This window comes from Hemibagrus wyckioides, linkage group LG22, assembly GCF_019097595.1.
Source record: "Hemibagrus wyckioides isolate EC202008001 linkage group LG22, SWU_Hwy_1.0, whole genome shotgun sequence".
Taxonomy (NCBI): Eukaryota; Metazoa; Chordata; class Actinopteri; order Siluriformes; family Bagridae; genus Hemibagrus; species Hemibagrus wyckioides.
In genome coordinates, this window is record NC_080731.1 from 12,770,435 (window position 1) to 12,781,321 (window position 10,887).

At 37.4% G+C, this 10,887-nt stretch overlaps 1 protein-coding gene across 2 annotated transcripts; it reads left to right on the forward strand.

Moving 5' to 3' along the window:
* Positions 1–6,630: 6,630 nt before the first annotated feature.
* otpb (orthopedia homeobox b) lies at positions 6,631–10,887 on the forward strand. 2 transcript variants are annotated; one of them, XM_058375327.1, is made up of 3 exons: positions 6,631–6,817; positions 7,130–7,521; positions 9,585–10,887. In XM_058375327.1, the coding sequence occupies exons 1-3, from the start codon at positions 6,742–6,744 to the stop codon at positions 10,089–10,091; spliced, it is 975 nt and encodes a 324-aa protein (XP_058231310.1). In that variant the 5' UTR covers positions 6,631–6,741; the 3' UTR covers positions 10,092–10,887. The 2 variants fall into 2 exon arrangements, with proteins under 2 accessions (XP_058231310.1, XP_058231311.1); XM_058375328.1 differs by having other exon boundaries at positions 6,631–6,778.

Sequence of the window (10,887 nt, forward strand, 5' to 3'; positions counted from 1 at the left end):
GTGCAGGTTAAGTTGATTTTTTCCCAATGCGCATCCTAGTACTATCATGCACTCTATAGAGCTATATCAGCGTCCTGTTACAGGGTTGGTAAGTTAACAGACATTCATTTGTCCAAAATGTTTAAGGTCGGCTTTGCAGTCGATTGACTCGTCCATATGAAAGCTCGCCGCCGCCCTTCCGGTTTCTCACCGCTTTCGAGGAAGCCACAGTCATGCAGTTCTCCCTAATCGCCACAATTAGTCCTGAATTATCACCGGACCCTGACAGACGTTCCTTGTAACTCTCCTTTATTTTCAAACGGGCCCCTAATCAGCGGCTCTCATTACAGACGCTGATTAAACTGCAAATTATCCAGCAGCGGCCTCTCTCGCGCTAAGAACGGCTCGCTCAATATCAATTAGGGCGCGCGGCGTGTCTGCAGCCTCCGACTGCTCGACGGTGCCACTTATTAGTTTGGAAAACAAGGAAATTGCTAAAAAATCAACGGTCAGGGGAAAAAGTGTGACACGAAAAGGTTTTACGTTTGAAATGAATTCTCTGGTCACTTTAGCTGCAGGGCAAGGGGAAAACTCCCTACGTGATTATACAGAAGATTTAAAATATGTGTGCAATGGCCTAGCTGTGAAAGTCATTACAGCCTACCACGTGACCGGTATACCTTACATCTAAAAAAAATCGCACAATATTTTACTTATGCTTACACGAAAAAAAAAAACATTACAATTTTTCTAATAATTTTCTTTATTTGCTAATATTTTTTAATCACATAGGGGAGAACCATCTTCCAATTTAAACTGTTTAAGTTGACCAGACCCTCCTAATATGTCCCAGCCATATTAAATAAATTGTTGCTTCACTGGGAAACATGTCTGGGGGAATTATTTCCACAAAAACAGCGCCAAGCCAACGGTAATTTATCATCATCTTGTATAGGTGAAGAAGAATACAGGCCAACATGCATTTACACAAAGAATGATTTTCAACATTTTTTCTTAACAAAAAACTGCAACTCATATTCATTGTGTACATCTGCCTACACATAGTGTTGTTGCCTTTTCTTTTGTTTATTGATCATATTTAATAGGCTCAGTTTGGAAATGACTCCATATAAACTTGTATAATGTCTGCCACCAAAAAAACTATACAGTTAATCTATCTTACATTATATATTCAGTTTGTAAATCATACCCATGTGATGTGATGTGTGCCAACAAGCAACAAAAAATAAATATATTGCATTTTAACATCAGAACATTTTATGACTTTTCTGTGTTACAATTCACCATAAACCTATGTTACATATAAGCCTAGTAGAAGCTGTCTTTTCAAATAAATCTATTTAAAAAAAAAACAAATAAAAAAAGAGTTTTATTAGTTATGTACATAAACAGCCAACAAATAAGATGTTTTCCTAAATTAAAAACCTTGCTTTATATAAAATTACATTCTTTTATGAATAAAACTCCAGACTTGCGTAGGCCTAATGCCCAGCAACAACATCAGTGTGGAATTAACACCTACAGAGTTACAGAAAAAGTATTTATTTGTTCCCAGCTGGGTGCATATTAACCCTGTAGGTGTTAATTCATGTTGCATATTGTGTCCAGGGCTTACACTGGGATTTAGGAAGTGGGGGAGCTCAATTTATTTTCAATGATGGAAAGACAAATAGATAGATAGATAGATAGATAGATAGATAGATAGATAGATAGATAGATAGATAGATATTTTGTATTTTTGGAATTTCAGCAATAAAACATTTCTGTCAAAGATATATTTGAACTAGCACCATGAGGAGATGATGAAATATGAAATGCAAAATAAACGCAACAGTTAACAATTGCTTTGGGAGCATTTCCCATTAAAGCAATGGTGAACTGTATTAGGGAACATATTGTGAATTATTGTTTTCCATACTATAATTTACATCATCATCACATAGTACTGCAGCTCAGCTCTAATTGCCATTTATATAGGCCAAAGTACAAGGTTCAACGTTTGATTAGATTCAAACACATTTAATATAGTCACTAAATGTAAGCTACTGCATTAAAATGGTTTGTTTTGTAAATAATTTCATTATTTACATATGACCTAATCGGTAGCACTTACATGTAATGGAGAAGTGCCAGTATATTGACCCCAAGTGTAATAATAATAATAATAATAATAATAATAATAATAATAATAATAATAATAATAATAATAATAATGGCTGCTATCGTCATTATCGTTATTGTTGTTGTTGTGATAAGATCATAAAATCATAGTCATTTTTCTCGAGCAGTTATTACAGCCCTTCTTGGTCATAATCACCACCCTTCAGAGCTTCATTATAAGAAACTAAAGATTGGACAACAACGTCTCTAACCGCCAAGTTAGTCTGCCCCAATCAGTTCCTCCGAGCTTGAAGCTAGCATAACTTTGACATCATCCATTTGGAGAACTTAACTTAGCATAACCTAACAGTGACAGGATGCCTTGATGGAAATGCATTGAAATCCCAAGTAATTGACACAAAATATGACAAACTATTTCAGGCTCTCTGAGCAAAGAACACACATTGCTATGGATGAGCCCCCATAATGCAACTGATTAATGCCGGCTCGCGCGCGCACACCAGCCGACTCCATGAAAAATGAATTCTCTGCTGTCATTCCGACAAGCTAGTAAAGCCGGAAAGAGACTATTAGCACGGAATCATTATCAATAGCGATATTTTCAAACTCTATTATAGCAATCAGGCTGGAATTTATTCAGTAGATTTAGCTCGTTTGGGCATAATTGATAAATAATCAAAATGTGTCAATGCAACTTGCACAAATTTCACTAACAATCAAGTAAAAGCAGCCAATTTACCACCTGACTTGGTACGAATTAGAGCTAAATTGACGATCAATTAATCTTGGGAGGGCCAGCGGTGTATTTTGTGGACAAGCAGCAGAGAAATAGACAGGAAGGAGCAGAAAGGAGTTGAAATGTCGCGGCCTGTCCATTTAATAGTCGTAAATTGTTAGATTTATGGCATCGTTTAACGGTTTGAGAAAACACACTGATGGTGCTATCACTGAGCAGTGGAACCCGTGTCCTGTTCATCACAGCGAGACTACAGATATGACTTCTAAACGACGGCATTTTAGATCATTGTAGATGACCTACCATTGACATAAGGAACTTCCGCTTCCCAGTGTCGCTGTCACGGGGGAAAAAAATCTGAATTAAAACAGTGCATTTAAAAATATTGGTTAAAGTAAAATCATCACAACAGAGTCATTGCATGCCTTTGAATTAGCGACATAGTTAATCAAACTGCACTAGCAGACACAGTGTTTACTTAAAAGAGACTGTGCTTTGGTTTCAGCTTAAATGCTACTGCCGCATGAAAGTAATTTGTAGTGCCATATGGATATTTCTCGCCATATGGAGGAGACTGAAATGACCCAGACTTTTTTTTTTTTTTGGTAGGGTTTCACTTCCAAAAAGTAAAAGAGGTAAACAAAACAATTGTTGAACTACTTACATTGCTACCTTATTATTATTATTATTAGTATCCCATGAAAGACATGGCTGAATGAACAACAATTTTTGGTGCGCGAGAGGATTGGTCTGACTCAAATGCATTCTGGTTCACTGTAGCCTTTCAATGTACAAGGTCAGTGAAACTAATTATTTTCAGTACTAATTTGCTGATGCATTAAATTGCATTAGCAGTGTGATTAAGCTGGAATTTAATAATTACCAGCACATGTTCTTAATTTAGCGCAACTCAGAATGACCACTGACCCAAGTCCTCCCTTCTTTCAAACCATTGATCCACCTCTTTTGAATGAAAGATATAGAATGTAGGCTGTATAGGTTTCTGCATTTGTGAGTCCAATACAATGGCTTTCCTATTATTCTGTAGGCTATTAATATCTAGCCTGATAGTGATATATTACTGACAAAATATTTGTATCATAATTTACAGGGGTTTTTTTCAACCTTGTCACATTTATTTAATGCGAGTTCATAATGTGTATAATGGAACCAACATAGGCTCAATGCATGTATATATATATATTATATATTATATATATATATATATATATATATATATATATATATATATATATATATATATATAGAGAGAGAGAGAGAGAGAGAGAGAGAGAGAGAGAGAGAGAGAGAGAGAGAGATAGATAGATAGATAGATAGATAGATAGATAGATAGATAGATAGATAGATAGATAGATAGATAGATAGATAATTTTATTATTAAGTCTGGAAAAATGCAGGGTATGTAAACTTGAAAAAGGGACCTTTGATATCAAAAATCTAATTAGATTAAATCATATTCATCTTTCCCAACCTTACCACCAGTGATTACAAATTAACAGCAAGGTAAACTAGCGAAGGTCCAAGATGAAATTAAGCATTTGTTAAAATGCTTCTAGGATATCATGGCCTATATGGATGCAAAATTTAGTGGGCAATATGATAAACATGTGTCCATCAAACCGGACGTTAATAGAGTGCGTTTGGACAGTTGTCGTGTTCATCCCCTAAAGTCTCATTACCCACCGTAATGGAGGCTAGTTGCTCCGTGACACACCAGAGCTCGGTTTCATTACGGTAATCGCCGTCCAATGCTGATTATTTTATTTAGACCCTTAATTGTATTCTTTCCGGATAACTCACGTTGTAATCGGGTCCACACGGAGGGCACCGAGTCTAATCACGGTTTGAAATGCGACTGGGGTCACCACCTTGTCTGGACGAAGGAGAAGACATCCGTTGAAGCTTGGGGTAGTTACCCTTTTTGGTGACAGCTATTGTCCAAACGGCAGCCAGAACACCACGAAATGGAATAATAATAATAATAATAATAATAATAATAATAATAATAATAATCCCGTATGCAACTGATAATTGTATTATGATTATTGTTGTTGTTATTGTTTCTTTAATTTTACATCATATTTTATATATTTTGCAATATATTTCTCCTTGCATTAGTACTGAACAGCGCAACACTATTATTATTATTATTATTATTATTATTATTATTATTATTGTTGTCTATTATTTTTCACGTAACACATATTCCATACTATTACAAACGTGCTGTAAAAATGTCTTAATTTTGTTTTATTTTATCATTTTAAATTCATTTTATTATTATTTAAATTTTTTATTATTTGTTTTTTTTATTATACTAAAATACTAAAGCAAGTGCTATGCACCTCTTAATTCTGAGTGCATTTTATGAGCGTGAAGAAGAAAAAAATCTGACAGAAATAAAGAGAAGGAAAAACTAACCTATAGATCCTGTAGGCTACATGCTGCAAAAGATCCCTGCTCGACACGACATGGCAGTTTGCTGTGGGGAGTCCACCGGAACCGGAGCTTAAAGCACACTGACTGCGCGCGCACAGAGCCACGGCTGAGCGTTCAGAACCTCCGGGCTCATGTGCATGATGTACACATCGGCTATATCCAGAACTGCACACTCCAGGATACCGTGCAATAAGTATAAAATACCATTTCCTCGCCGTCGCCGTGGTTAAACCCCAAACCGCGTTTTGCTATTCTCCATAGTAGGTAAAATAAATAACGTTATATAAACCGGTTAGATTTTCTATTTGTACGATACGGCAATAGACGTTTCGTTTTTCCCTCCGACTGCATTCCCGAGAAGGCCTTCTTTAAAGGAGTCTAACGTGAAAATTCAATGTTAGCTTTCCAAATTTCAATGTAAACACTTAATAATAGCTGGGTTTTATTGTTAGAGTTGTATCTTTTAGCTGGAAATAAATAAATCACATAAAACGCATCGCCGCTTATTAGTCTTATTGATAGAAAACGAAGAAGAAAACGAAGCAACACATGAGACTTTTCCTTCTCCAAAATAAGATGCATTGACATTGCTTAACACAATATTCGCTGAATGTGCACTGTATTTAAACACTAGTGTATTATAGCAATTCATACCCTAATAACCTACTAATCTCACAGTAAATATCGAATTTGGCGCTAAATGCCTCAAGTGCTTAATGGCCTTGAAAATGACTAGTTGGAAATGTACTTTGGATGTGTGGTTAGCTGCCTCAGAGAATTAATCGCATGTGATGGATGGATTCTCCTCAAATAAAGCTGCAGTCCTGCTTACACACACGCAGCACTAAACTGACAAAACTTAAAGCAACCACTGAGGGTTTTTTTTTTGCATCACCGGGAAATATGGGTGCACCGTTCCCGCACCCTATTCGTTCCCTTTACAAAAATAGGTGAGGCTACTATTTGTAACTTCATCAAACGTCCATTCATCTCAGTTTGGAGCCTTTCATTGATTTTGCCGTTTGCACATTTAGCATTTTTTCCTAATAAAAGTAGATTTATTATAAACTGTTTGTGCGCCATGATTATGAGCTCATTTATAGCCTACAATAAGGGGCTGATACTATAAATCAGAGCTGATATTAAGGAGACAGTAATTGCAGACGCTGCTGGTTTATGGATGCTGCTGGTTGGGCGCGTGAGCTCGCAGAGGCGACATTTCCAGCCTTCAATTCTGATTGGCTCTCATATGAGGAAGCTCACGCGCTCATCCACCTATTAAGCGCCTCCCTGTCTCTCTAAAGAACATTATAATGCTCGCAGCCACCTTTTTTTAAACGCGCGGAGAATTTTTCTTCATTTGGCCACTCTATGCTGTTTAAAGGAGTTAAAAGTTTTAGGGCTAGTTTCGGCACCGGTGCACGATGCTCTCTCACGCCGACCTCTTGGACACTCGCCTCGGTGAGTTACCGACATCCAACTCCGGTCTTCAGCTCCACTGTAAGCTATGGAGGAACTTTCCATTTATACAATTATGGTCGGATTTAGCCTTAATGCTTAATCTAATTTTGAACTCGATATTGTAGGCTAATTCATTATCTAGTGAATTAATTACATCTAACCTATTTCATCAACCTTGTCTAAATATTGATAGAGTGCACTGAGGATCTTATGTGATGCAGCTTGAACTTGTTTAGGAATATTTGCGATGCTGCCTATATTCTTTGCTATTATCCGACTATCGAAATGTCAAAATGTTTACTGCATATTCTGTGCCATGGAAAAACTTAATTTTGACCGGTAATTTTGCAGGGATGAAGGATGCTGCGGCTGAGCTGCTGGGCCACAGGGAGGCTTTAAAGTGCAGACTCGGCGCGGACAGCGGACACCCGGGCGATCTGAGCTCCGGACCGGACGCGGTCGAGGGCGCCACGCTGCTCCCCGGGGAAGATATAAGCAATGGCGGATCAAACCCCAGCGGCATGCAGCAGGTCGGCGCCAAGGAACAAGACAAACAACAGCAACAAGGTTCGAGTCAGTCGGGTGGACAACAGAGTCAGCAGAAACAGAAACGACACCGGACCCGCTTCACACCAGCGCAGCTTAACGAGCTGGAGAGAAGCTTCGCAAAAACCCACTACCCTGATATCTTCATGAGAGAGGAACTGGCGTTAAGAATCGGATTAACAGAGTCCCGCGTTCAGGTGAGACAAAACACCATGCCTAAGAGATGGAAAATAATCATTTTGTATTTTAAATGACAAAAACAACAATATATTATTATTATTATTATTATTATTATTATTATTATTATTATTATTATTATTTATTATTATTATTATTATTATTATTATTATTATTATTATTTACGTGTTTACTAAAAGTAAACACAAACAGCAAATCTCGCAGGGCTTAATAAACTGTGTTTATATGAGTAAAAATAAGAACAACTAAAAACTGTTAGAGTTTAGAGTTAGAGTTTAAAAATTTACATTTTTAAAAACACCTTTTTACCTGTTTTTTTCCACAAAATTTAACCTGTAGTATAAGTGGGAAAATATCTGAACAAAATATTGTAGCAAACAATGACGTACACCTATGTAAGATATTTTACTTTGTATTTTTACTTAGTGGTGCAGTTTATATCCAGTTGCGTAAAGAATTATTGTGAAATGAAGTTAAATAAAGTGCGTCGTGGGTGTTTGTTTAACAATTGCAGTATTAAGCTGTTTCCCTCAGCCTGACCGAAAACAAATAAATAAACAAACAAACAAACAAACAAACAAACAAAAAACAAACAAACAAGTTTAGAAATCGAATGAAAAATTTTATTTAAGAAAATGAGTTCAGTACTTTAAGTGTGAAATCAGCGATTTGGATTTTGCTGTGATTATTTTCGGAAATGTAGAAATAACATTTACTAACATTTAAAAAATGTTTACAGTGTAATTTCCTGTGTTCTGTAAATGCATGCATTTTCACTTCTGAGCTTAAACTCCTAACAGGCCTAGCAGTATTTTCTTAATATGTTTTATGACATAAAAAAACATTTTCATAATTTACCGCATCATAACAAATATTACGTTAACCATAACGACGTGGCCCGCTTGAAGAAATGTCAGAATGATGCTAATTAGTCGCCAAATGATGTTACTTGCGATTAATTATACTGAACGCGATCATCATCATTAGTCAAAGCAAATCGCTCACTTGTTCAAATAGCTGACGTTATTTTTCACAAAACAGAGAAGGAGAAAACACAGACGCTCGAAAATTGCAGGTCTATTTTCTGAATTTATTTTCGGCCAAATGATAAAGCACCTAGGCCAACCAACCATTTGTCTCTGGAATTGGTCTATCAGGCACCAACGTCTTCATTCCAGTCAACCAGCAAAATATTATTCTCCAGTTTATGATGGCATAAGAAATAGCATTTCGTCCAGTCAGTGATAAACCTAAGCTTTGGGATCGTTTGTGACCCCCCCAAATTATTTTTTTGTCAGGGTTAAAATATTCTGTGATGTTTGAAAACACAGAGGACCTTTAGGCAAAATAATACTAAGATATTGCTTGCTTAGAATGTATTACATCTGCGCGTGCAGTCCAGAAATAAGCAAAACGATTCCAACGACGGAGCTGAATAAAGATTGAAAAGTGGAGTTGCAAAAAAATCACTTCTTGCCTGGCCTTGCCTGCAAGCGGGTCTGTAATTTGCAATATTTCTGTAAGCACTCGAAGTATTGTAGTGATCATATATTTACCAAAATATTTCATGTCAATGCATCAAAACCATTTTAATACAAAATATATTTGACTCAGACTAAGATCCAATAGCTTGTTTTTTTTAAAAAAAAAAAAACTGCACTGTAACAGAGGTCCACTAGAAATAAAGCTCAGTGTTGAATTCATTCTCAGTATTAACTACACCCTCAAGGGTTCTTTAAGAGTTCATTTGATAATTAAGGATTCTCAGGCTCCTAAAGGGTTCTACTAGTAATCCTTCTGAGAAAAAAACAGTGTTGGATTTTTACATGGAACCTTTAAGGGTTCCACTGAAGACCATCATGCAGTAAGAGTAGATTAGTGTTGAATTAACCATTTCAGTCTTTGATGAATTTAATATAGTGTTTATTGGTTTCCAAAAAGACTCCGTTTAACAGTGTTTTTTTTTAAATTATTATTATTATTATTATTATTATTATTATTATTAACACTGTATAAGAAGCCTGTTATATTAGAGCTCATTGTTGTTTGTTTTTCTGCGCAGGTGTGGTTTCAGAACCGTCGTGCCAAGTGGAAGAAGCGCAAGAAGACGACGAACGTGTTCCGCGCTCCTGGCACGCTGTTGCCCACACACAGTTTGCCGCAGTTTCCGACGGCCGCTATGGGCGACGGCTTGTGCTCGTTCCACGCCAACGACGGGCGCTGGGCCGCGGCGGGAATGGCCGGCGTTTCTCAGCTGCAGCTGCCGCCGTCGCTCGGCCGCCAACCTGCCATGGCGCAGTCGTTGTCGCAGTGCAGCCTGGGAGGCGCGCCGCCGCCCAACTCCATGGGCCTTTCCAATGGTCTATCGTCGAACGGGTCGGGCCTGCAGTCGCACCTGTACCAGCCCGCGTTCCCCGGCATGGTGCCCGCCTCGCTTTCCGGCCCGACCAGCGCGAGCGGCTCGCCTCAACTGTGCAGCTCACCGGACAGTGACGTGTGGAGAGGCAGCAGCATCGCCTCCCTGCGCCGCAAAGCGCTCGAGCACACCGTCTCCATGAGCTTCACCTAATCACAACGTCGTTTGCGTCCTCGTTAAAAAAAGAGAAGAAGAATATTTTCACGGACGGTCAAGAGCCACTCAGGATCCGAGCTCGTAACTGTGAAATTACAAATTGGCAGCCTTAAAGGAAAAAAACGGAAACTCAACAATATCCGGACGACGTTTGACGCACATGCGCAGTAGTAATAGCGTCCACGTTTTAAAACGTATACTTTAATTCGCGTGTTGGATACGATTTGTTGTTTATTAAAATTTATTTTCTTCTTCTGATGTCCTTAACAATTAATATTCGTTTTTGTATTTATTGACAATTATTATTTATTTATTTACTTATTTATTTATTCATCATGCTTGTTGTTGATCATTTATCAAAGAACAGCAGCGCGTGCTGTTGGCTTACTTCACTCATGACAAATATTTATTAATGTTCATTTTTTTATATATATATGTTCGAGGCAGCCACGTGTACTGCATGCTATGATTGGTTTAAAGCATGGGTCACGTGTGGATTTTTTTTTCTTTCCAATTTTGTACAGGCAACGAATAAGATGTATAATGAGCAAATTCTCAAATAATCTGATTCAGCTGCATGTATTGGCAAGAAAGAGCAAGGGAAATTTACATAACGCAAAATGATCTTGAATAGGATACTTGTGTAGATAAAAACTAATTCTTGTTACCTGCTGGTCTGTTTGTGATATGTTTTGACTTACTGTATGTGCTTATTACTGAAATGTGTTTTTCTTAAACGTTAATCCTACCAAATGCAACACACCTGGGCAGGTTTATATCAATTTATTGTAAA

Bases quoted from the DNA above. Each gene is read 5' to 3' on its own strand.
- otpb (XM_058375327.1), top strand. From the start codon at position 6,742: ATGCTCTCTCACGCCGACCTCTTGGACACTCGCCTCGGTGAGTTACCG. The intron at 6,818-7,129 runs GTAAGCTATGGA...GTAATTTTGCAG, and splicing joins CTCCGGTCTTCAGCTCCACT to GGATGAAGGATGCTGCGGCT. The intron at 7,522-9,584 runs GTGAGACAAAAC...TTTTCTGCGCAG, and splicing joins TAACAGAGTCCCGCGTTCAG to GTGTGGTTTCAGAACCGTCG.